At 35.6% G+C, this 27,490-nt stretch overlaps 2 protein-coding genes across 6 annotated transcripts; both read left to right on the forward strand.

Moving 5' to 3' along the window:
- Window positions 1–1,680: 1,680 nt before the first annotated feature.
- LOC105436253 lies at window positions 1,681–2,395 on the forward strand. Its single transcript, XM_011661439.1, has 3 exons — window positions 1,681–1,696; window positions 1,786–2,092; window positions 2,191–2,395. The coding sequence occupies exons 1-3, from the start codon at window positions 1,681–1,683 to the stop codon at window positions 2,393–2,395; spliced, it is 528 nt and encodes a 175-aa protein (XP_011659741.1).
- Window positions 2,396–7,551: 5,156 nt separating this feature from the next.
- Window positions 7,552–25,540, forward strand: LOC101205573 (PHD finger protein EHD3). 5 transcript variants are annotated; one of them, XM_031888754.1, is made up of 9 exons: window positions 7,552–7,724; window positions 7,966–8,011; window positions 8,117–8,368; window positions 12,018–12,236; window positions 12,341–12,528; window positions 12,601–12,673; window positions 13,340–13,429; window positions 13,609–13,653; window positions 24,120–25,540. In XM_031888754.1, exons 3-9 carry the CDS (start codon window positions 8,234–8,236, stop codon window positions 25,020–25,022), a joined length of 1,653 nt encoding a protein of 550 aa, XP_031744614.1. In that variant the 5' UTR covers window positions 7,552–7,724; window positions 7,966–8,011; window positions 8,117–8,233; the 3' UTR covers window positions 25,023–25,540. The 5 variants fall into 5 exon arrangements, with proteins under 5 accessions (XP_031744614.1, XP_011658995.1, XP_004139798.1 ...); XM_011660693.2 differs by having other exon boundaries at window positions 12,341–12,673; XM_004139750.3 differs by having other exon boundaries at window positions 8,120–8,368; window positions 12,341–12,673.
- Window positions 25,541–27,490: the final 1,950 nt, after the last annotated feature.

Genomic DNA, 27,490 nt, shown 5'->3' on the forward strand with positions numbered 1-27,490 from the left:
CCTACCAAATGCAACCTCTAGCTAAGTTTTATTTCATTGTGGGATTAGGTTGATTTGGATAAAAAGAAAAAAAAACAAATAAAGAAGTAACGAATCGAAATAAGTAAAAAAACCACCTTTTGTAGAGATTTTCTTCAAAGAATTTTTTTCCTGGTAGAGATTCTCTCTAAATAATTTTTTTCCTCTCCTAGAGTCTCTCAAGAATTTTCTTCTTTTGAATACTTTCTCTAAAGAAAATTTATTTTATGAAGAATTTGGTGTTTGAATAAATCCACATAAATGATTAAGCGATAAGAAGAGAAAAAGTCTTCGCGTAAGTTAACAAGTGAAAGTTTTGAGTGTTAGAATAGGAGTTTTGGGTGGTCTTCGCGAGAAGAACTATGTGTTTCGCGAAAAAGTCTGCAAGAAAGCCTTGGAGTTTAAGTTCGCGATAAGAGTTCTATGCAAGTAAAAGTTGGTTAGTTCACGTGGAAGGTTTCTTATAGTAAAAATATAACCATGAGATAAGGTTATTTGCGAGAAATGTTAAGTGGTTGAAGTTATTCGCGATTTGGGCTGGGCAAAAAGTAAGGTCTGGAGATGAAATTGTTAAATCTGATTTGACAAAGGTTAACGTGTAAGATTAAGAATTTAAGCATGAATATGTTGAATATTAAATTTACACGTGTGAAGTTTTATCCAGGTAAGCTAAGAACACTTTATGCACGACTAAGTTAGTTTAAGGGCTCTATAAATAAGAAGATTTGGTAACTAAGGAGGGGATGATGAGAGTTTTGTTGAAATGTTGAAGTGCTACTGGTTTAGCCACACGAAAAGATGCTTGCGAGAAGAAGAATAATAACTTCTTTAGTAAAGTTTGGTGAGTGTTTTTCTCTCAAATGAATTTATGTTAAATTTTTTTATTATGATTTCTCTTTACTGATTTGAAAGATTAATTCAAATTAGAATGTTTCAAAGAGATTTCTATTAAAAGTTATGTTTTCAAGCATAATTTATAATGTTAAAGTTTGATTTAAATACTATGTTTCTTTGAGATGATGCTAACTTTTATGTGTACATAAAGAGTCAAGGCCACCATAGTGTGTACGGGTTACATGATTATAAGAAGTTGACTTATGTGTTAAAAGGAGCGTATAAGGCTTAGCAGTCTTAGCAACAAGGACGAATTTGTATGTTCTTGGATGTTATTAATACAGTAGTCTAAACGCAAGGTAATGAGACCAAGCGTAGAGAATGATTTGAGATCCTTGGCAAAATAAAATGATTTTTTAAGCATAAAGAAAGATTGATGCGATATGATATTTTGGCGGATAGGCTCCATGTGTGGCTTCCTTCTTTTTTTAGTGGTAATCAGTTTGCCTTTATTCCTAGGAGAAGTATTATTCATAATATACTTCTTTGTCAAGAGCTAGTTGGGAGTTATCATACTAACTCTGGTAAGCCTCGGTATACTATGAAAGTTGATCTTAAAAAATCTTATGATTCTGTTAACTAGGACTTTCTTTTTGGCTTGTTAACGATTATTGGCACCCCCTTGAGGTTTGTGAGTTGGCTTAGAGCTTGTGTTACATCCCCGATGTTCTCCATTATGATTAATGGCTCTTTGGAGGGGTTTTTTTCTATGGGAGGAAAGGTTTGCGACAGGGTGATCCTTTATCTCCTTTCATTTTTGTGATGGTTATGGAGGTTCTCTCTTGTATGTTGAATTGGCCTCCTCAGAGTTTCCAGTTTCACCAACATTGTGAGAATGTACTTTCACACATGATCTTACGATATTTTGTACAGCTCATGAGTCCCCTCTGAGTTTTATCAACAAGACTCTTTGGAAGTTTGGTGAGCTTTCAGAGTTGTTTGCAAATCTTGGAAAAAGTTCTATTTTTGTTGCAGGGGTTAATAGTGAGGAAGCTTCCCGTTTAGCTGCCAAATTGGGTTTTGTCCTTGGGCATCTGGTTCATTATCTTAGGCTTGCTTTACTTCATGGGCGGTTACGACCTGCTGATTGTGCTCCTCTTATTCAACGGATTATAAGCCAAATTTGTTCTTGGTTTGCTAGATATTATAGTTTGCTAGTAGACTTCAGCTTATTCGTTCTGTGCTTCGTAGTCTTTAGGTTTACTGAGCTAGTGTGTTTGTGCTGCCTGTGAGTGTGCATTATGAGATCTATAAAATCCTAAGGTCTTATCTTTGAAGAGGTAAGGAGGAAGGTAGAGGAGGTGCTAAGGTGGCGTGGGCTGAGGTGTGTCTTCCTTTTGAGGAGGGTGGGCTTGCTATCCGTGATGGGCCTTCTTGGAATATTGCGAGTATGATGAAGATTTTTTGGTTGCTTCTGGCGAATTTGGTTTCTCTGTGGGTTGCTTGGGTGAAGGCTTATATTCTTAAGGGGAGGTCGTTGTAGGCGGTCAATGCTGAGATTGGTCGGTCTTGGTGTCTTCAGGCTATCTTGCATAAGTGAGATAATCTGAAAGAGCATGTTAGGATGAAGGTGGAGGATGGTAGGGCGTTGTAGAGTGTGGTTGGATCTATGGTTGCAGGCTGATCATATCCTTCAATAGTTTGGTTTATAATGTGGCGAGTCCACAGGAGGCTAGGCTCGCTGAGTTCATTGGTTTGGAAGGGGAATGGAGGTGGCTGCATGTTTCTATGGAATTCTTTAATTTATAGGATAAAGTTTAGTGTGTAGTCCGTGTTGTAGTGTTGGGATAGGTGAGTTTGGGTTCCTGGTCGTCATGATGATTTTTTTTATTGTTAGTGCATGGGATACTATTCGTCCTCGTAGTGTTAGGGTTTGTTGGTCGGGTTTACTGTGGGGTAAGAGAATGTTCCCAAGCATCCCTTTTGCACTTGGTTGGCCATTAGAGACAAATTGGATACTTGAGATAGGTTAATTCGGTGGGATAGGTCGATTCTTTTGTCTTACATTCTTTGTGGGGGGATGGGGGAGGTTGTGAGTCTTGTGATCATTTGTTTTTTTTCATGTCCTTTTGGGTGTGAAATTTGGTTTAGAGTCCTTTAGGTTATGACTTCCTCTCACAGAATTGGGTATTGAGGGGTTGAGTTGTCTTGCATTTGTCATCGGGGTATTGGAAAGGGTTTGAGGAGGAAGTTGTGGCGTGTTCTCTGGTGTGCTACGATTTACTTTATCTGGAAGGAGTACAATTATCGTCTTTATGGTGGTTAGACTCGTGAGCCCATTGCTGTTTTAGCTCATTCGATCTTGTATCCATGCTCATGTTACTTCTTGGTGTGAATGCTCAGGATCTTATTTAGCTTGTTTTCTTTTTTTTTCGTCTTTCCTCTCTCTACTTGTCCCCGGGCTGTGGGGTTGTTTATTCCTTCTATTTGGTTCCTTTCTCTGTTTTGTGGGGTTGTTTTGCCATTTTTGTACTTTTGTTGGTTTTAATTTTGTTGCTTTTGTTGTTGTTCTTAATTTTGTTGCTTTTGTTGTTGTTCTTTCTTTTGGTTCTTTGATTTCTTCCTCTGTGTGTGAGTGTTACGTTCTCCACTCTTGTGCCTTGGCCTTATTGTTATATAATAATATTACCTTTTAATATATATATATATATAAAGAACTAAAACTTACTTGCACCTTGAGACTCATGCACAAGGGAATAAATTATGGCAAGATGGAAGATTGGACGGACTAACTTGTATGCAAGAGAAAGGTGAAAGAAGGTCTACACATTATTAGACAATTAAGCAATGCGAGACCCTCGATGCGATATAACTTGCATAATCAGTCCATGATTAAGGTGACCTTCTCTCGAACTGTTTAGACGTCACACTTGCTCACCTTTCGGGATGCAAATGACTACGCTTGATTATGCGAGATGTATCTAGAAGATTTCACTTATAACACTTATAAAATTTATCGTTTAAGGACAGCAAACTCTCAACGTCTAATGTTCACACTTGTTTGTCATTTGGGATACAAATGTTGGAAGTTATCTCGCTAAGGTGGAGTTTTTGCCAAACTCTTCCTTGTACGCATTAGCCTTATTCTTACTACTTGCTCTCTCAGGTAGTTGGCGATTGACACTGGCCAAGCGATGAATATAGCTCAAATAATTATAATACGATAATACTTATAAGATAGACTCCTTATCGGGAACTTATCACAACCCTAATTACTAATAACACATTGACAGATGAGAAATCAAAAAATGATGGATTGAAAAGATATAAACATGTAGTATATGTATAAAGAATGTAGGCCTTTGGCCAGTGTACAATATGAACAACATATATTACACAAAAATGCAAAAATAAGAAAGAAGAATGGAAAAATATTACAAGTCAGAGGAAAACGAGGGATGGACTCTTTTCCTCTCAAACTCTCAACTCTCACTTTACAATATGATTGGAGAAGATGAAAAAATGTTGTATACACGGTGGTAAGGCTAGTCCTTGCCATCATCTCTCTAGGTTTTGGCCTATATAAGGATCTTCACCTATTGGAGCGCCTTCACCCATTCGGGCGCCTTCACCTATTCAGGCGTCTTCTTTTCTTAATGAAGGAGAAGACTTTATATAGGAAACTTTTGGGCGGAAAACTTCTATTCCTCTTAGATTGTCAATGCTGACTTCGATCCTGTAAGGTCACATCACTCAACTACCATTCTTGTCCTCTAGTGAGCCTTCCTCGTGTGATAACGTGGTTCCTCGCATGGAGACGTTAATCACCAAATGTGTTTCCATCGCATAGTTCTTTCGTGGAATGTTTTTCGCGGTTCATTATCTTGCATTTATACATGTCGGTCGTGTAAAATAGGCATGATACTTATGTAAAGTGTATTTCTAATACTTGTGTATTTACAACGTAAGTTACACGTTCTGATCATCTTCTTATGTGTTTTGACCTCATTATGCCTATAAAAGAAGTTGTAATAACGGGCATTTATACACGTTATCACAGCTCTTGCGCAAGATGTTTTCTTTTCTTCACTAGTTTCTTCCTTTTTATTCATCTTGCGTTTAGACATGAAAGCCACGTAAAACATGCATAATACTTATGTAAGATGTATTTATAAATATTTATGTATTTACAATGTAATTTACACGTTCCAAGCATCTTCTTATGCGTTTTGACCTTATTATTGTAATTAAAGAGGTAATAACGATTATTTATACACGTTATCACACATGACAACTTAAAGTCCTTTCCAGACTTAAAAGCGAAATGGACATCTCTATTAGAAATAATCGATACGGGTACTCCATGCAGCTTCACTATCTCAGTCATGTACAACCGTATCCACTTATTGGTAGTATAAGTGGATTTCCATTGGATGAAGTGTGCTGACTTCGTGAGTTTGTCAACAACCCAAATCACGGTATAACCCTTTAGGGTCCTAAGCAACCTTGTACTGAAGTCCATAGACACATTCTCACACTTCCACTCTAGCACACTCAAAGGTTGCAACAAACCTGCTGGTTTCTGTCTTGGTGCCATCACCTGCTGGCAAACCAAACATTTACTAATAAAGTGTGTCACTTCTCTCTTCATATTTCGCTACTAGTAAACTTATTCCATATCCTGATACATCTTTGTACTACCTGGATGAATAGAAAATGGAAAGCTATGAGCCTCAGTCAATAACTCTGTCTTAACTACACTGTTTGCTGGCACACATAATCGTCTCTCAAACATAAGTCCTTCATTAAAGATATGAAGGACTCCTTAACTTGCCCTACTTGTGTTAAGCGGCGCTTCTCAACCAAATATTCGCTAGCTTTACACCATCTTCTTTAACTAGAGGTGTTCTAGGGAAGGGGTGTGACAATTTGTCTAATTGCGTACAAGTTTTCCTTTATCATGTCCAATTGCAAGCATCAATAAATGTTTTCTAGGTAAGTTAGGGTCGAACACAGGGTCTTAGTGGTTTCTCAAAACCAATGTAATGTTATGTCTTTTGCGATGAACTATACAATATAAGGGCATGCACACTATGCGACTAAATTAACTATGCCTATTATGTACATGTAAGTGGAATGCATTGAGTGTGCTGGAATGTGGGTGAGTATGAATATGGTTGAACTAATAATTACTTAGCACATTCTTTATGAAAATGGTGAAGGAATGTTCGTTTAAGCAAGACAATTATGAACTAAAAAGACTTAAGACTTTCTTAAAATGATAATAAGCATCACACTTAACTTCTTTTTAAGACAAGCAACTTCTCACACACATTCACATCTCTAGATACATATGTTGAAGTTAAAGTCTATCTTTTATCTAAGTAAATACAAATAATGTGTTCATGTTTCAACCTTTAGTTAAGACAAACTACCACTCAACGCCTTAATGTCACAAGCATTCCCATCTTTAGATAGGTATGATAAGGTCCAAAACAAATACTTAAAACTTTATTTTTAAAGCCAACTCTTTACTTATTTAACGTGATCTAAGTCACTTGCTATCTTGAGTAGTTGACTGTTAATACTTAACTCAATCTCTTGATTGGATTAAGTGTTGAATATAGCACAAATTAAACAAGATGAATGTATTATTCATATGCACTCTTTGAAGAAACCTCTTATCTTTTTACTTCATTTTAAAACTTTAATAACTCATAATATAGATAGTATAGAGATGAAAGATGGATCATGAAGAGTGTTTATATTGATCCTATGACAAATTTTTACTCTTTTGACTGTTGAGTTCAAAATACAAATATAAATGAAACCAAAATACAAGTGAATAAAAAGGAAGTTACATCGAGCTACAAGGTGCAATCTCTTACATTCTTTGGCACCAATGTAGTATTTTCTAAGTGATATTATGTGCATGGAATAGATAGACTTCATCTCCATTTTCAGAAGATAAACTAAGCGCTCACCTAAAATTTCAATGAAACCAAAGAGGAAGGGGATGGAGCGACAAAGTGGCAAAGCTTCAATAACTTAAGAAAAGTTTCTTTAATCTAAGATCTGTGTATAACATTGAGCTCTTGTGGGCGCTATTTATAGATGTTAAATTGACATACCCCCAACATCTTCGTCTAATTTTGTCTAACACCAAGCTTAAATTTCATGCTTTGCCATGTCACTCATCACATCACAAATCCATTGGATCTGGCATAATCTAAACTTTGGTGTCTACCAACTTGCCGATTGGACGTTTACTAACCACAGTTGTCGTCTTGTGGTTTCATCTCATTGTTTGTTCATTCCGTGGTCTTTTGGTTCGTCGCTTGATGTGTTGACCAAATGAAAGTATTGATTCACCGCTTTTCTTCATATTTTCTTTGACGTTTCTGATCTCTTCTTTAATCATAATCGTGCGTTGAAAACATTAAAACTCATAATAAACAAACATTGTAATGTTTTGTACACTTGTGTTGGCATAGTAAAATTTTCATATAAATTCATCACATTTCAATGCCTTAGATCTGAATTTAGGTTAATTGGTTAACTTGTACTTTTACAAGTTATGATGTGGTGTATAGTTTTTCTTGTGTAGATCATAAGCAACCAGCATATCCGAACCGCTTAAAACGGTCTGATCCGAAGAATAAACCGCGTCGTCGGCACAAAAGGGCTGAAAAAACTCAGATTTTTTTTGGAAAAAATGGGACCAATTTAGACCGCTGGTGTAGAAAAAAAAAGAAAAGAAAAGAAAAAGAAAAAGAAAAGAAACCTTCTTCTACTGCCCTCCCGCCTCTTGGATTTTGGAGTTTCCATTCCAGTTGCATTTTCTCTACACCACATTTTCTTTCTTTGCTCAAGTATGTCTCTCTCTCTCTCTCTCTCTCTCTCTCTCTTAATCTCTTGTTTCTCTTCATTCTGTTTATTCTCTTTTAAATTCATTTTTCTTTGATATCTGTTTGGTTCCTGAGAAAACTGTGCTGGGAAACGAAGAAGCATCGAGTGTTTTCGATTTCTGTAGCTCATTATTCAGCATTTTGTTTAGGAACTACTGGATTAGTTTAAGTTAACTGTTTATTTGTTTAATACGTTGAACTCAAGGTATTTTCAGACACCGGTAGTTGAAGAGAGGATTTTACTGCCAGTGGTATGTATATTTTTGGTTTTTTTTTTTTTATAAAAAAATAATTTTTCTTATCAAATGGAACATATGTCTCCAAGTGAACTAACTGTGCTTTTCGGTTCCTATCAGTAGTTTTGCGAAGCTTGGGTGTGTGGATTTGACGGGAATTTGCAGAATCTAGTAACACATGCCACCATCGGAACCCTAATTATATCCGGAATTTAGGGTTTTTATCGTGCCGCGCAGATGGTTATTGAAGATGGGAAAAGCAATGGCGATGGCTTTCGAACTTACAAGAGGCGGAAGCAGACTAGGTTGACTTCTGGGAGTGAATGCGATGAAGATATAAAGACTCACGTTGAAGCTGCTGGTCAACTTGTGGTTCGGGTTTCTCTCTCTCCATTTCAATTAATTATGTGCACCTATTCCGCTCCAAATTAGTTTTTCCTTGTGTTTCTTTCTACTTTTTTTTTGGATTTAAACTTGGCCTCGTACTTGTACTAAATAGACTGTAAGTTCTATGAGATGTAGCTAAACATGAAACCTGTTAAATTTTTAGAAGTATCAAGGAGAAGTCAGAACTTGAAATTTTGGGTTCTGCACACAGAATTTAACCTTTGAACTTTATAAAACTTAAGGACGTCTGCATCTACTTTAAGTGCATTTGTTCTCAAGGTATGAGGGTGGTTAGGGAAAGCTGTTCATCCACTTTCAAATTTTTCATTGTCATACTACCTCATACTAGGTATAGAACTGTTAGAAACCAGGGTAGTTATGAGATGTCTTTGTTCCACATTGGATATAATGGGCTGACCAGCGTGGTACTTAAGTGGCTTGGCTCTCCCACCCCAATAGCTGACTTTTGGGATGTGGTTTTCCAAGGTGCTTAAGTACCTAACAATGGTATTAAAGTTGATTGTTGACGTTTCAGAGTGGAACCGTCGAAGTGTTCTGACTGGGCATGGTTCCGAGTGAAGGACCACTGGAGTAGCCAATGGGACGTCGACTTTCCGTGGATGGGATATTGTTAGGAACCAAGGTAGTTATGGTATGATATTTGCCCACATTGGTTGGAATGTGATGACCAATGTGGTACTTAAGTGACTTTTTCTTCCATCCCAATAGCTTTTGGGGTGTGGTTCTCCAAGGTGCTTAAGTACCTAACAAAATATTGTCGGATGGTAGGATACTTGGAATGTAGAGTTGCTGAAACCATATTCAATGTGATGAAATCCTTCAAGATTTACAACATTCTTTTCCTTTAGGAATTTGTAAGAAAAAATTAATGCGTTAATTGTTTTTTGAGTGGAATGAGTGGTTTAGTTGTCATATAGTTTTCAAGTATACTAGGGATTGTACATGTGTTGAGCCCTTGCCCTTGCGTTTTGGTAGGACTTTGGTGGATTTTTTTATCCAATTCCTTATTATAATTTGTATTTTATATATGTGTTTTGTTAGATGGTATATAATTAAATTCACCTTCACCCACTAGCTTAAGCTTTTGGGTTTATTGGTCAATAAAAATGATATCAGAGCAGGTGGTCCAGATTGGTCCTATGCTCAAGCCCCTATATTGTTGTTTCATCTACATTTAATATTGATTTCCACTTGTTGGACATTCTTCGTATTTCAAGTTCACAAGTGAGGGTGAGTGTTAGATGATATATAATTAAATTTACCTTTACCCACTTGCTTAAGCTTTAGGGTTTTTTTTTTTTTTTTTTTTGTGGTGATTTAAGATATATATATATATATTCCAAAATAGAAAATAAAAATAAAGAAACTGTATGTTCAACAATAAAATACAGTTGTGATGAGTTAAGCACTAATTATTTGTTTCTAATTGCAATTTACGAAGTGATTATGGAAATTGAATTTTGAGACAGGATCATGTTGTTTGCCAATAGAATAGGCATGTCAAGATTTTTGTGGTTTTTTCTTTAGAATTTTATTTTGCTGAAATTCTTCCGCAAGTTTCTTTCTTCAGATTTTCCAACAAAGTGAAAAGTTCACATATGTGACGGTTGACACATGGATTTTCTTTTGTAACATTTGATAAATAATTTCTCATAGGTTTTCTTTTTTCTTATGTGATTGTGCATTTCTTTCTTTTGGAAAGGATACTGAAACTTTTCATGAAATAAATGAAAAGAGACTAATGCTCAATAAATGAGATAGAAGAAGCTAAAAGCAAAAAGAGAAGAAAACATCAAACCTTAGACTTAGAGGAAGTGAAAGTTGATTCAGTTCCTCAAAGTCCTAAAAGACAGCAAAGGGTTGCCTTCAATAATTTGTAATTCAGAGCACTGAGACCTTATTATCTTTGTTGAAAGAAAACTTTGTCTTGAACATCCTGCAACTACTTCTTGAAATAAGACTTCAAAATTCTGAGTTTCGAGAAAAGGACAAAACCCGGCCGACCCCTCAAAATATCATTGAAAGAAAGAAAAATCAGTCGATGACTTCTAGTCTCTCTTTCAAAGACCCATCATATAAAAATAAAATTGCCATCAATGCACCAAGAAACATCTTAGTAGAAAGAATGTACCCTCCTTTTGACTTATGTGATTGTATTTTATCACCTGGTATTTTTGAGATGATTAACATTTCTTTCATGTTTGTTTGAAAAGCTAAGGTTCTATTTAGTATCTCATCAAGAGGCAATTTTGTTTTCTAACTCATAAACATTGAGTAAAATGGATTCATTGAACCTTGTTTGGTGGATTTATTTTTGAAGATGATATTTGAACTCTATGACTTAGAGAATAGAGATATTGAGAACATTATTTTCATATTTCTAGTATTGTCCGCCACCAAATCTGGTACTAAAAAATAGAGTGAACATGGAATACAACTGTCTTCCATTACGTCTCTTATTTTCAATACCTATCTCAGCCTTGGGACTAAGATCAAGTGTAGTATGTTCTTATTAGTTTAAATCCCTTTATTTTCAAATTTATGTTGTTTTGGTCCCTAACCAAATGCCCCATAGGTTAGGTAGAAGTTCCATTTTTTTCTTCCTTGATGGTGTTTGGGAAAGTTATTTCATTTATTGCATTCTAAGGAGAAAGCTTGCAACGGTGCTTCCAACTACCACAGTGTTATTTGTGAAGACGTGGCTAAGGATGTATTCTCTTCCATTATTTGGAGCCTAGTTCTTTTAAAGCTTTGATGCTTATTGGGTGCATGCTAAGACCAAATTATTTCAATCTTGATGTTATTAGATACTTATGTTTAGGGTGGGATAGGAACATTGTTTAGATAGGAGTTCAGACATGCTTGACAAAGAAATAGGAACCTAATTTTACTTTAATTGACTGGCACATTATTATAGGAAATGAGGACCTTGTCAAACTGAAGGACATAAAAATAGAGTATTTTTTATTTATATATCTATAAGAAGATTTAAACATGGTTATCTATTCATTTATCTATGACAGTGATTTTCTTAATGAGATTATCTGTTTGTCTTTATTGCACCTAATTTCTAAACACTTCACTGCTGCTGTTAGAATTCAAAAGCATTACAGTTTTTTGTTGTTTGAAGTTTTGGTTTTGGTTTTGGGCCCACTTTGTTTTGATATGGGAGACTTTGCATGCCTCTATATTTGCTTCAGGGACGTCAAGAACTTTCCTTTATTAGATTTCCATTTGGAGGGTTGAACTAAAGACGTTAATCTTTCTTAAACATCCCAAATTTTTGCTCATGGGTTTCCTCCTTGGGGCCATTGTGCAGTTTATTACATATTCTTTATGGGTTCACAATTTGAGGACAGAAGAGAAGTTATTTCCTTTGTGATATTTTTCTTATTTTATGGGAACTTGGGAAGTTCGATTGAAGATAAATAGATCAGGTTTTGTACAGTTATTGTAATCATAAAAATAAAGGAAAGAACCATCTGCTTTACATAGATTCATCTGATGCAATGGACTAAAAACATAATTTTTCTCTATATGCATGTATGTTTAGATGCTTTGGTATATGGTGTGTTGGTTTTCTCTCTTCTCAGTGTACTTCCGTTTGTGGCAGACTGTTGAAGAAACTTTACACACGCTAAGAGGCATTGACTCATGTGAGCATGCCCATTCTCCAATGGTTAATTTAGATGAGTCCCCTGAGGACCTCTGGAGATCTGTTTGGTTACAGCAAATATGCCAGTCATCAGGTGTCATTGGAGGAAATGTACTAATGTGTGTCCAGGATGGCCTTGCTTCTCATTCAGGAACTAATGACCGCTCAAGATTTAAGGTTAGCTCCAAAAATGTTTTCAAGTAGATCTTGTGATGTGATTTTCTTTTCTTTTGGTTCAGTTTTTAAATCACTCTTGGTCACCTCCTGTAATTGTTGTGCAGAAATTTGATGCTCAAGATGCAAACAGCAATAATGACCATGCACATACTGTATCAGTGTCTAGCATAGTTCAGATGGCATCTCATAGAGAAAATGGTGATATATCAAATGGATCATTAGAAAATTCAAACAGATGTACTGTTAACGAGAGTTGCCGGCGAGCTTTCCGTAGTATTATCGATTCACAGAAGTTCGTCTCATTGTGTAAGCTTCTATCTGAAAATTTCCGCGGAATCAAGGCTGATAATGTTTTTGACTTTAGTCTTGTAAACTCGAGGATCAAAGAAGGGGCTTATGAAAATTCATCTACGCTCTTCCTCTCTGACATACAACAGGCAATGTTTGATTATCTTGCTTCACTTTTTATTATTACTTTATTTTACATTTTTGATGAATTTCTTGTGGAACTTTTTATCAATCACAATTGCTTATAAAATGAATAAATATTATTTTCTAATGCGAATCAACTTAATGTTTTTCTTCTCTCATTTTCCCATTTTTTCATGTGTAATGCCTGCTTTTTTTCCCTATTCCTGTCAGTCCCTAATATCTACTTCAGCAGACAATCAAGCATACTGTTTCCTTCTTCCTGTATTTTATTTGTTCATATTGAAAAAGCTTGCGTAAAGTTTCTTTTTGGAGATGATGGTGGTGCTATGGGGTGTCACATAGTTGAGATGTCTGGATGCACCTCTTGATCTATAGCTTTATGCTTGTTGTTTTCAATTGTACTTTGAGCATTAGTTTCATTTCATTATCTTAATGAAGAGGCTTATATAAAATTGTTTGTTTTCCTTATTGCACTTTTCTTTCTTCAGTATTCTCTTAGATTGTGTCTGGATTGTTTGTTCAAAATATGCTATTCCCATTTCCCAATTTCTAAACTTACGGAAGTTTGTATAGTATTTGTTGGTGTTGGAATTGTATTTTCAACTATAGCTGTACTCCATTACTTGTCTTGATTTGGCATTATATAACGGTTAATGTTTAATTTTCTGTAGATATGGAGAAAGTTTCAAGCAATTGGCACTGAACTGGTATCACTGGCAGAAAGCCTCTCAGACTTTTCCAGAACTACCTATCGAGAAAAGGTGAAAACAAGTTTCTTCAGCTGTTAATATAATGCTATATGGATTGTAGACTATGTTTTAATCATCTCTATCCTATTTTCTCCCAAGAAATGCTGAGTGGTCTGGTCTGCAATCTATTGTGTTTCTATTAGTTTTCAACCCTTTCATCTTGGATTTTCTTATTGCTTTGAACCTTGCAGGTGGGAGTTTCAGGGCGCAACGTATTTGAAGATGGAAAACACGAGGTAAAAGAGCTTGTATTATGTCGTTTTTTATATTATCCTATTAAAAGTTTGATAAAAAAATATTAACTATGTTGCTTTATACCAGTATGTGAGAAAAGGAGGATTAAAAGGTATCGACACCACATAGTCGGGTGTTGTTTAATTAGACCGTATTTAAATGTCATTTAGTTATATAACTTTTTCTATTTAAATTAAGTTCTTCTGTAATTGTAGGTCAAATTAGACAATTTGTACATTGCCGAATTCTCCTTGGTTAGCTTCATCCTTAATAGTCACAACTGTCATTTACCACTTTTTTCAATTGTTCCGGTTCCACTATGTGACACCTCATTTGGGTATTGGGATCTTGGTCTATAGATCTCTACCTTTTTTTTTTTTTTTTATATATATCCGTAAGTGTTCAAGCCAACTTACATCCACTAATCTCACGAGACAACCTGCCTGTCCCTATAACATTTGAGTCTTATAGATCTCTATCATTTGGGTATTGGGATCTTGGCTCTATAGATCTCTACCTTTTTTTTTATATATCTGTAAGTGTTCAAGCCAACTTAAATCCACTAATCTCACGAGACAACCGGCCTGGCCCTACAACATTTGGGTCTTATAGATCTCTATCTTTTGAGTTATGAACTTCATCTATTTAGTGTTGTTTCATGCATGTAGGCTCTTTCATGCTCTTTCATGTTTTTCCTTTAAAGGGAAAGAAGCCTCTTTTATTAAAAAAAAAAAGAGATTTTTAAGCTCGTAGTGTGAAAGAGAGTTATACACTGAGCAAAATAATCTAACGACTAGATATCCAATATAATAAATATTGTTCTTGGTTAGAAGCATTCTTTTGATGTACAATATGTCTATCTGCCAAATGCCTAAACTAGTGGCATGATGTTTTATAATTATTATTATTATTATTATTATCAGGGCAAATTGCAAAAACCACCTCTGGAGTATGATAGTAGTTCATTTATACCCTTAAACTTTCAAAATTAAACATTGAACCTTCAAACTTACCCAAATTTTAAAATTGAATTTTCAAACTTGGATAATTTTATAAATTGTACTGATTATATAAGTTTTAGAATTCAATTTTTATCATTTATGAGCCCTAACTTTTATAATTATTTTAAGCTTGAGGGTTCAATTTTAATTCTCTTGTATGTTTAGAGGCCTAACTGTTATTACTGATAGTTTGTGGGTGTGATTGCAACTACCACTAGATTGTGGGGGTGGTTTTTGCAATTTTCTCTTATTATTATTATTATTATTATTTTATAAGAAATTGAGCATATATGAAAGGTTGAGGGGGATGAGTTCCCCTCCAGGAAGGCCAAAGTGCTACAAAAGGAGGCTCAAATTGATGTTATGTTAGATAGAAAAGTTAAGGCTTTTTGTTGGAATGCTACTAGAAAGGAAAGTTGGCTAATATATCTAACAAACAGGCCATTACAATACTTGATAATAATGCATGGAAAACAAATGAGACTATCCTTGTTAGGCAGAACTAATAAGACAAAAGTGACAACAAAAGCTAGATAGAAATCATCCAGCACCACCCCATAATTATGTTGAAGAAATAAAAGCACTCCAATTCAAGTTGAACTATGAGATGCTGTAACTATCAAACTCCTTAGAGAGAATGCACCATGATGAAGCATTTCTGTGAGCAACCTTATAATGATCTAGCCATTCAATAGATTTGTCATGAAATACCCTTTAATTACTTTAAAAACCATAATTCCACTGATAGAGCTTTAACCGTGTTCCACCAGATTATCCACGAGGTCTTATTAAGATAAGGACCTCCTAAAACCTGTCTTATAGTTTCTCTACAATCCTCATTAAAAACCCAAAACATATTAAAAACTGAGAACTTTTCTCAATACTTCGTTAAATACAAGCATAGGAAAAAAAGATGAATCGGGTCTTCTCCATGATGAAGACAAAACAGGCAAATAGAGGGAGAAATGCAGCTTGATGGCAATTTGTGTTGTAATACTGAAGACACATTCAAATGGCCAATCATCTAAATCCAAACAAGAATGTTGACTCTTCTTGGGTTATTAGTTTTTCCCAAGGCCATGTGCACTTTATCCAAAGGAGAAGATGGGGAAAGATGAGTTGTGAGAAACTTTACTGAGAATCTTCCATTACTCTCTAGAGATGAAATTCTTTTTGTCTAGTACCTCAAAAATTCATTTTACCAATCAAAACCTGAAATTCTATAATCTCCTGATCTTTTAATAATCGACGAAAGTTGATAGCCCAAGAGTTCAGCTCGAAGTCTCAATGCTTTGCTATTGATCCTTTTGGAAGTAGGGCAATGTTGAGTCTAGGAAACTTAATATTAAATGGAATCTCATCCTTCCAAGTGTTTATCCAAAATGCAACCCGTCTTCCGTTTCCCAATTTGAATTTAGCTAAGGCTTCCACTTTCAGCCAAGCTCGGGAGATGCTAACCCAAGGACTTCTGAACTCTTTCCATCTTTTCCATTTGTGTGCCAATTAAACATATCCTTACCATAGATACTCCTGACCACCTTATGCCACAAAGAATGCTCTTCCTCGAAATACCGCCACCCCCATTTGGCAAGAAGAGTTGGGTTCTTTGCTTTGAAACCTCCAAGCCCAAGTCCACCCTCAATAATAGATTTATTAACTATTTCCCACTTAACAAGGTGGTTGATCTTACTACCATTATGACCTTCCCAGAAAAAATTCTTAGAATTCTTTCTAGTTCATGTGACTCCTTTGGGCATTAAGAAGGATGATATAAAATAAGTAGGAACACTGTATAATACTGACTTACATAATGTGGCTTGTCATCCTCTGAAAAGTTTGAATCTTTTCCATTTGTCAAGTTTAGCATGGACCTTGTCGACGGTTGCCAAAAAGAAGTTTTTTTGGATAACTTCCCAATGGTAAGCCCAAGTAAATAAAAGGCAGGTGTTCAACCTTACATTTCAAGCTTACAGCCGTGGTAACTACATCTTCCAAATTAATGTCACATAATACTGATTTATCCCAATTAACCTTCTGACACCATTTGTAAAATTCTCTGACCTGAGCACCATTCGTTAAATTCTACAACTTCCTTTAACTTTGTGAGCATGGGGCTGTCATACGTACAAAATAAAAGTGTGTCATCTTTGAACTGATGAATGGAAACATGAATTTTTTCTTTACCAACAACAAATCCTTCTTAGAGCCCATTCTGATGAAGTCTATCTACTAGTGCTCCCAAAACTTCACTCACAGGGAGGAAAAGAAATGGGGATAAGGGATCTCCTTGCTGAATACCCACAGAAGCCAAAACTCTCCCTCTCGGCCTTCCATTGATGAAGATGGAATATCTTGGGTTCTTCACACAACCCATTATCTGCCCAATCCATTTATGCTCACACTGTTTGCTTCACAAGGTTTTTTCTAAGAAGTCCCAATCAACTAAAATTGAATGCTTTCTCAAGGTCTAGTTTAAGCATCCACCCTTTCTTCTTTTTAGCCTTATACTCCTTCACCACCTCTTTAGCAATAAGGATTGGATCCAAAATTTGTCTTCCCTTCTAAGAATGAACTCTGAGTCAGTGATAATGGATGGCATTACCTTCTTGAATTTCTCTGTTAAACCCTTGGCAATTACCTTGAAGACAAGGTAATTAAGCTGATGAACTCTGGGTCTATAATCCTTCACTGCAACTGCTACTTCCTTTTATTGAATTAAACAAATGAAGTTCTCTTGGATGCATGCATTCAACATCCCATACTTATAGAACTCTTCAAAAAGAGATAAAAAGTTTGCCTTCAAGAGTCCCAAAATTTCAATAGGAACTCAGCTGTAAATCTGTTTGGGCCTCGGGCTTTACTTTTACCAAGCATCTTGATAGCTGCCTTGATCTCCAATTCCGAAAATTCAATGGTAGGTGTTTCAAGCTCGGGCTTTTGGTGTAAAAATTTTCATTAAATTTCAGAATTAAGCCTTCAATTTCTCTAAATAATTTGGTTGACACACCCTGTTCATTGATTAAGTTCTTCCTTTTTCTTGTCGCCAAGAATCTAAAGAAAAAGCTCATGTTGGTTCAAATAATTTAAGTCTCTTAAAAAAATGTGAAAACTGTAGTATGAAATTTAGGAGAAAGCAAATAGCAAACTAATAACAAAGTTAATAATAATTAGGACCCATTTATCAGTCAGTTGGTTCGAATATAATTTTGGTTGCTGGACGTGAGGAAGGTTCTTGAGTGCCAATGGGAAGAGAAAAACTTGGCATTCTAGAAAGTTTCTAGTAGCATGAAAATATGGATACTTCTTCCGTTCACTACCTGCTACAGTAGTATCACTTGGAAAATGATGGGAGGTCTACCAACAATAAAGAATTATTTATAAAAGTAAAACTATAGTGTAAATAATGAATTGAAATGGCAGTTGATGAAGCACTCTGTTTGGGAAGGAAGACACTTGACAAGGAGTTGAAAAAATGGCTAGTACTAACCATGAAGTTGAGGGCTACTGTTCATAGTTAAAGGGTGGAATGTTCAGTGTGGAATTCAGAAGGTAACTTAAGGGCTCATAACAAATTTGTCCACACTTTATGGCGTTAAGGTCACCATGAGCAAATATAGGCCACTCCCTTCTGAATGGATTTTGGGTGAGGGTAAAGATACTTCTGGAAAGTACTGGAAAAGTATCACAGGACTTTCTTTTCACTTTTTGCCCATTACTTGGTAGGGGATGGGAGGGATTCTTTTTTGCTTGGAGGATAAGTTGGGGATAGACTCCTCTGCTCTTTGTTTCCTTGTTTAGTCCATTTACTTTTGATGAGAAATCATTTCGTGGTTGACATTATGTCTCATGCTATGACCTCTCCTTCACCCTTTTTAGAGTTCATCATCCTTTTTTCGATAGGGAAATAATCCATATCTAATAAAAGAGGTTTGTTTCCCTTTAAAAAAATCTGGAAAGAACCCATATTGTTGCTATTTTTTTTATTAGAAACTTTTTGTTGTATTCAAGGGACAATGGATATTCATATTTTTAGACCGGCTGATGATTTTATTTTAATTTAAAAATCATTATTGGTCCCCTAAACTTTTAAAAGTAACGATTTAGTTCCTGAACTTTTTACATGGTATCAATGAAGTCCTTCCGTTAAAACTTCTGTTAAATTAGTAACAGAACTGTCCCATAATGTCATGTGGTAAAAAATAAAGTTTAATCTTCTTATGAGTTGCAGACTAAAGAAGAGGGAGAATTTTGGTATGTTCACTTTTCTTCGTCCTTCCCTTCTAAGTTTCCAACTTCAATCATGCTTTCAATTCTGATCAGGTTCCCACTTGCCATGCTCTCTCCCTCCCGATTCAAGAAACTTGCCAAACCCAAAGCCCCGATTTCTTCAATCACTCATAAGTAATCCACTTTTGTCTTGCTTCACTTAGTAGCTTCTCACTAAAGAACTAAATTAGGTGAATTTGTTGAGATAGGACCACTCCTATGCCATAACCACAAGCATCAACTGCTACTTCAAAAGGTTGAGAGAAATCCGGTAGAGCAAGAACGGGTGTGAGACAATCTATCTTTCGAAAGAGCAAAACTTTATTTTTGGGAGTTAGTCCATAAAAATTCTCTGTTTTAGACACTCAGTTGGAATTGAGGCTCTAGTACTTATTTTTTTAATGAACTTCCTGTAAAAGGATGCAAGACTACTGAAGCTTTGTAATTCTTTTACCATTGTAGGTTGAGGCCAATTTTGGATTGCCTTCATCTTGCTTGGGGGTATCAATATTTCAAATTCATTGAAAACATATCCTAAAAAATTTGTTTCTTTAACTAAGAATGAACACTTCTTTCGATTGATGCTAAGTTGGTTATCCTGAAGTGTTTTAAATAAAATATGCAAATGTGATAGGTATTCATCATACGAAGAGTAACATATCGTCAAAGTAGACTTTTAAGAGCTTATTAAGGTAATAATGCAAAACCGGTTTTGAGTCATCAAACTCAAAATAGCATTGGGTGCGTTGGAAAGATTGAAGGGCATCACCAACCATTAATAGAGGCCCTCATTAATCTTAAATGTCGTCTTCCACTCATCTCCTGGTCAGATCCTTATTTGATGGCAACCGCTTTTCAAATCAATCTTAGTGAAAATCTTTGCTCCTCGTTGATCAAAGAGGTCGGAATTTTTAGGAATGGGAAACTGGTATTTTTTGGTAATTTTATTTATGGTAAGACTATCCACGCACATTCTTCTTGTTCTGTTTTTTTGGAAGCTAGAACAGAACGACTCAAGGACATAAGCAAGGCCTAATATGTCCTATTTGTAGAAGGTCATTGATTTGTTCTTGAAGGATCTCATATTCTTTTGAGCTCATTTTGTAATGAAGGATTTCAATGATATGTTGGATTTCCCTTAATAACGGCAAGTTGGCGGGTGTCTCCAAGACTTGCTGAAATTCTTCCAATGATTTTTTAATTTCATTCTCTTCTTACAAAGTAGGTGTTTGCACTTGGTCTTTCACTACTAAGGCCCATACTTCTTTATATTCTTTTTCAATAAGCTGTCCACATTTTTTAACACAAAATAGTTGGTTTTCAAATGTTTCTCATCTTTGGATTCCAATTTGTCTAAAAGGCTTGTTGACGGTAGGAGCTTCACCTTTTGATCCATCCACTTGAATTCATAGAAGAACTGGAAAGTCGTATTGCCATGGACATCCTAAAAAAAAAAAATGATAAATGTCCATATCCAGAATATCACAAAAAAATTGATCTTTATAAAAATTACCAATAGAGGGGAATTGTGCAAGTGGAACTTATCTGTGCTTCACCACCCTTGTTGATCCAACTTACTCTATAGGTATGAGGCTGTGGATCTAATTTGAGATTGTGAGTTTGCACAAGTTTTGATGACATTATATTCTCGGTAGTTCCACTATCAATAGGGACATTGCAAATTTTTATCAATAATTGTACAGTGAGTCCGGGAAAGTGAGTGTCTTTGTGGATGAATTTATGTTTTTGGAGTGAGTAGAAGCCTTTGAACAACACAAGAAAGTTGGTCACCCTTGTCCGGTTTTAACTCATTGATATCTTCTACGAAATTTTGCGCAATTTCTTTTTCTTGGTTTCCTCACCTTCAACACATGCTATTGTTTTTATTTTGGGACATTCATTGAACAAATACCTTTTTGGCCGCAACAGTAACACATGGCAAAATTCAGTCTTTGATAGGGGTTGGATCCTCTATTTTAAAAATTTCTTGGTTTCTTAAACTTTGGTTTGTTTTTTGTGGTTGATCCTCCTCAGACCATGTTGAATTGGAGCTTTGACCTTGTTTGCTATCATAATTCTTTCATTGGTAAGAGGTAAAAGATTTGTCCCACGTATGCGTCTTGGAGCTACTTCCCTTATATCTCTTATCCAACTTGATTTCGGATTTGTAAGCCATTGAGATGGGTGCTCAAAGTGTGCTAATGAGTTGAGATCCATTTGCTCTTGAATGTCATCTTTCAATCCGCCTACAAATCATGCAATTTGATAATTTTCATTTTCATTAGTTCGTGCAAGAGGAATTTCTCTGTGTAATTGGCCACACTTCTATTTCCTTGTTCGCACTTTTGAAATGGTTGGTAAAGAATCTGTTCAAAATCGATCAACATCAATCGTTTTTTCATCATCTTCACCATTCGTGGACGACTCTTGATTGGATTCTTGCCCATTTAATGTCGGTTGATTTGAATTTGATCCCATCAGGTCGAAGCGTTAGATTTCAATTTTCATGCTACTAATTTTACTTTTTTTGTCATTGAGGGTCTTCAGACCCTATAAGAAATTTTCAACACTTTTGACCCAATCAAGAAAAGCTTCTACATCAAGTTTATCATTGAATGTTGGTATGTCCACTTTCATTTTGAAGTTGTGATGATCTATTCCCCTGTTTCGGGTAATTCTGTTCTGAAATCGGTTTCTTACTTCTTGGTTCCTTCGAAGTTGTCGTTCGTCAAGTGGGTGTCGTTAGAAACGTTCGTATCAAAGGTGGCGTTGGATTCTGAGTCAGCTTTGTTGGGTTCTTGCAATCGGAGAGGTCTAAACAAATTTTAACTTTCCTCGGTCGATTTTGAGTCATTTTTGTCATTTCTTGGTTCTTGTATGCGCTTGTTGCCGACTTGCTTGCGACCTCCTCTTGTCAGTGGGGTAAAATGTTAACCCATACTTCCAATTGACGAGCAATACATTCTACGGTGAGTTGTAGATTCGCTACTTAGGTGTTGATCTCCTCCACAGTTTCTTTGACGGCCAAACAATCGAACAATTGAAGTTTGAGGTGAGAGGCTTTATGGGTCTTCTGGTTGAATCTCCTTGTTCTTTCCTTTGTTTGAGTTAGTGGCATTTCTCCCAGCCATGAGCCCCTATGTCAAAGGTTGCTCTGATACCAATTATGATGGATCTCAAATCCTGTAAATTTGTTTCTTTTAAAAAATTACTTCTATTTTGAATGAATTGAAAAGGAGGGAGAAGATGCCTTTTTTATAGCCTAATTCCATAGGTTTTTTTTAAAAAGGAAACGAGTCTCACTATTATCAATATTGAAAAATAGAGAGACAAAAACTCGATGTACATGAGGGTTATACAAAGAGCAACGGAAGAAGGAGGATCAGCAGGGCACTCGGGCATCTCAACTAGGTTGATACCCCCTAGCGCCTTTATCATATCCAAGAAGCAAAAATAAAAACCCTTATACTAGGCTCTCCTATTTTCAATACAAGATCAACAAAAAACCACAAATACAAGGCCTAACATAATAATAATAATAATATGTCCATACAAAACATAAAAATAAAGGCAGCAGGCTGAGAACAAATGAAGAATAATTGTCGATTAATCAGAAAACTGGTTGAAGCAGAGGGCTAATTTGGAAGACATAATGTTCGAGGACTTCAAAGTGGGGAAGCTATAAAGGCTGGCCAATTTAACAAAATTTCCTGCAAAAAGTATTCATGAAAAGATTTGGATAATGAACACCATGAGGATGCATTCAAACAAGCACAGAATCATAACGTTCCATCCAAGTTGATGGTTTATCTTGGAAAACCCTTTGATTTCTTTCAAACCAAACCTCAACTAAGAGAGCTTTTACGCCTTTACAGTGTTTACTGCTTTTACCCACAACAGTTCAGCTGTCTTCTTCAAGGCTGGACTGGCAAGGATTTGAGACACATTGTCCTTAAAATCTTGATTAAACACCCAACAAATATTAAAGGTTTGGAGAAGGTGGAACCAGCCTTTAGATGCAAATACACAGTCAATTAAAAGGTAGTGGATATTTTCCAGATTATCAACACAAAGGGGGCAAATGTGAGGTGAAAGAGCATGGGAGGGAAGCTTTCTTTGAAGTACTGATGCACAATTTAAGTTTCTGAACAGCACAATCCATATGGAGATGTTTACCCTTCTTGGATTGTTAGATTGCCAATGCCTTTTGTACAGAGAAATATCTATCGGAGAAGATGTAGAAAGATGCTTAACCAAAGATTTTACCGAGAAGGAACCTGAGGTTTCATGGGACCAAAACCTTCAACCCGAAATGGAGGATGGCTGTGAGGAAGAAATCTAATTTAACAAGGATGGGAAGTCTAATATTTCCTCACCATTAAGCAGTCTTCTGAAATAAATGGACCAAGAGCTGGTAGAAGAGTCCCAATGATCAAAATTTGACCCATTTGGAATGAGTGCAATCCTAACCGGTCTTGGAAATTTACACTCCAAGGTAATTCTGTCCAACCAAGGGTGCTTCCAAAATAGTATTCTGCTGCCACCACCTAATTTAAAGAGGGCCAATGAATCAAATTTGCATCATTGCCTTGAAAATTGTACATGTCACATATCTGTGCCCGTGCCATGTTTGAGATACAGATATTCAGATAATGATATTTATTATAATTTACTGCATTGCCTGGTTGACTTCTTTTCTCTTGTAGGTTTCTTTCTCACTCTATAGGTTTTGTACAGTAGAAGGTTCTGATTTTTTGCATCTTGAATCTCTTTTTTATATTCTGTTTGAAGGGCCTGGAAAGTTTAGGCAACATGAAAATTTCTTCTACCCTGAAAGGTATTTCCCAACAAGTACTAAAATATAAGAATAAGGCAACTGTAACGCAAATATGCACAGTATATCAGAGTTTAGTGGATAGTGCCCATCTCAAAGATAGACAGTTCGATTCAGGTTGACCTAAAAAATTTCAGCCTTTCAGGTGTATATCCCAATTGGATAACAATGTGGCACGATTAGGAATGCATCTAAAGTCTAAACCATGTTCTAGTTATGATTTCATATTTTTTATCCCATTTGCATTAATTTGTCGAAATGGTTTGTAACATCAACAAAGCTAAATTATTAATTGTCTTCTCATGCCTCTGTTGAGTTGGATTTTTAATATGATTTGTTTTTTTCTGTTGATTTCTTGTCCACCTAGGACTCTATTTGGGATTCACCCTCTCATGCTAAAGCAGAACATACGGATGGTTATGGAGCGTATAAAATTTGTGCCTGCAGAAGTTGTGGAGAGAAAGCAGAAGGAATTGATTGTCTGGTTTGTGACTCATGCGAGGAAATTTACCATATATCCTGCATCAAACCTCCCGTCAAAGAGATTCCTCTTAAGAGTTGGTACTGTGCTACTTGCATTGCAAGTGGATTTAGTTTGCGTCATGACAACTGTGTAGTGTGTGACAGGTTGAATACACCCACGACGCTAGCCAATGGAGTTGATGGAATTCTGGAAACAAGTGAACACAATCATTTTGATGGGGACGAGAATCCGAAGTATTGTATGGATGATGGTACTGAACAACTGAAGGACGGAAAAGATTTGGGCCCTTGCAAAATTTGTGGAAATGAAGTAGAAGGTGATGAGAAATATATAATATGCAGCCACCTGTTCTGCCCTCATAAATGCTATCACACCAGGTGCTTGACTAAAAAGCAGTTAAAATCTTACGATGCATGCTGGTATTGCCCTTCTTGTCTTTGCAGAGCATGCCTCATAAATCAAGACGATGACAAGATTGTTTTATGTGATGGCTGTGATCACGGATTCCACATTTATTGTATGAGACCCCCACTTGCTGCAATTCCTAAAGGAAAATGGTTTTGTAGCAAATGTGCAGCTGGAATCCAGGCAATACGCAGTGTAAAAATGGCATATGAGAATTTTGAAAACAAGCAAAGTAAGAGAGGTAAAGATACATGTGGAAATTCGGGCAAGAAACGGATCAATGGAGGTGATGAGGAATCAGATATAGGAAGGGGGGGAATGGATATGCTTCTCACTGCAGCCAAGACTCTAAATTATGAAGAGGGTCTGGCTAACCTTTGATATAAATATTTGATTCGACAGATGGTCTGAAGCACCAAAATTCCATGCAACTGATTACACATTTTAATTCTCATAGAATTTTGTTTCATTATGTTTTCCTGGACGTAAATTACGTTAGGTTTTGGACACTTAGATATGCTGACTTTTCAAAATTTGTTACTTGGAATGATGTAGGGCTGTGTAAAAGAAACCTGGCACATCTTAAAATGAAGAATCTGAAAAACCAGGATGCTGTTTGAGTCCAAGGAGAACCAGGTGATAATCAACCTTGTATTGTTTTACTCATTTTGTACCATGAAGTATATAATCTTCGGGGATCAATGTCTGATGTTTCGACTCTGTTGTAAAATCCGTTTAACACAGTGACAATCAAAGGAAATGATGCCTTTTTGTACGTATTCTTAGGCATTCTTTATTTCTTAATTAGCATTTGATATTTTAGATATATGTTTATTTTATCATTTTTTGTAATGTATGTTACATTTTGAGATTCTATATCTATTGTTGAATTCCTTCAACATATTTTGTGCCTACATACATTTACCGTTTACTTTCCAAGTAGTTTCTACTTCACAGGTTTTTTGTTCACATTTTAAAGATCAACTTTGAAACTCATCGGATCATGCTATACCTTGGAAAAAGCAGATATTTAATATTACTGTCAAAACAGGTTTTCCACAGCTATCTAGTTGTTAAGTGAAATTCAGAAACGACAAGGTAAAATGATTTAAGTTAGGCTCTGGTTAGCATTGATGGATATGAGAAAAGTGTGACATAAACATTGATCTTAATCTATCTATCATGAAATTGCTTTGGGAATGTGTTCGAGGTGTTAAACTCTTGATAGTATATATGTATACTAGGAAGGGCAATAGTGTAAATTCCCGCCTTAAGAAGCCTGTGTGAGAGAGATCATGACAATTTATGCGTAACTTGAGATTATCATTGTTTTGGTCAAAGTGATGGGGTAAATAATATTCCTTCAATGTTATTGACTACTGAATGCGAGGGAAGAAGTTTCAAAACTCCTATTAATGACCTCTACTGGATGTCATCACAATCTCAAGCCCAATGCGGTTTGTTAAGTAGAAGAGGTCAGTTTGGTTTAGATTGCCTCAAAATGGGTTGGGTATATATTTCAATTGAGGGTGTTGGAGACAAAAATTAGGTTGTAAGTTGTTCGACCCCATTCTTTGACCTTTCAACATTATGATTCAAGAAATTCACCGAAAGAAATGTATTTAAATTTGGAGTTTGAAGACAAAAATTCACCAAGAAATTCGTTACACAGCAGGCAAATAGGAATTATGTGGAAAACAATTTATTCACATTCATCGTGCTCAATTTAAACTGATTTCACAAGAAGACCAATTATTTTAAGGGAAGAAAACATACATGGAACCTAAAGAAGATAAAGCAAAATCATTTTTCATCACTTTGAGCTACTACTACCCATGCTGCTTTTTTACATTAACAATTAACAGGTCATGAGTGAGATTTATATAAATAACACAATTTTGTATATTCAAATATAGTAGTACTTGTGTAATTCGAATAGTTGTGGGATCTCAAGTTATTGGAACACATATATAATTAATATAATCACAGTTTTTCTCATCCATTCTAGGACTGTTAAATGAGTTTTTATTTCAAATAATTCAAAATACATATATAACAACTAAACTAATCTATACTACGGTTAAAGATGTAAATCAAAATCAAACTATAATTCGCATCTCATACAAACAATTTCACCACATCAAACTTTCAACAAAACCCAAATTTAAATTTTGACGTGAAAATCAAAACTCGTGAAGCTTAATTATAGAATTTAATTTTCAATTTCTTCTCAGGTTCACCACTCTTGACATCCCCACAAGACACCTTCAAATTTGTTATAATTTGTCACCACTCCCCACCTACCTTTCTCATGAAAGAGAAAAAAAAACACTCTACTGTGCATCCTTCCATTATTCCATGCATATCCACCTAATAATTGCTCTATATTGTTCTTAAGATTATTTGATCTATGAATCCATCTATATGTTATTTGATTGGAGTGGAATTCGACTTATAAATGACAAAATTGTCATTGACAATCTAAAATAAACAATAAAAAATTCTCCATGACTGTAGACTTGTGAGTGGAAGTATGATATTATATCCTGAGCTTCTATTGTGCTTGTAGCAGATCATAAAATTTAGACAAAAAAAGCTACAAAGATCGATTAATAAAATAGACATCAGAATGGGTAAAATATCTTTCAGTTCTAGTTTGATTTGAGTTAATGTTTAATCTATGAGAATTTAGAGGTAACTTTTAGCTTGATCACCAAGGGCTTGTTCGATAAAATAGTTCTAATCTCCAATTGAAGGAAGATATAGAATAAAAGAGTAACAATTTAATTAAATGAAAGGTTGATTTTATATGGTTTTGTTCGCTGGATTTCTTCTCCTTACTCCTCACT

Source organism: Cucumis sativus, chromosome 7 (assembly GCF_000004075.3).
Source record: "Cucumis sativus cultivar 9930 chromosome 7, Cucumber_9930_V3, whole genome shotgun sequence".
Taxonomy (NCBI): Eukaryota; Viridiplantae; Streptophyta; class Magnoliopsida; order Cucurbitales; family Cucurbitaceae; genus Cucumis; species Cucumis sativus.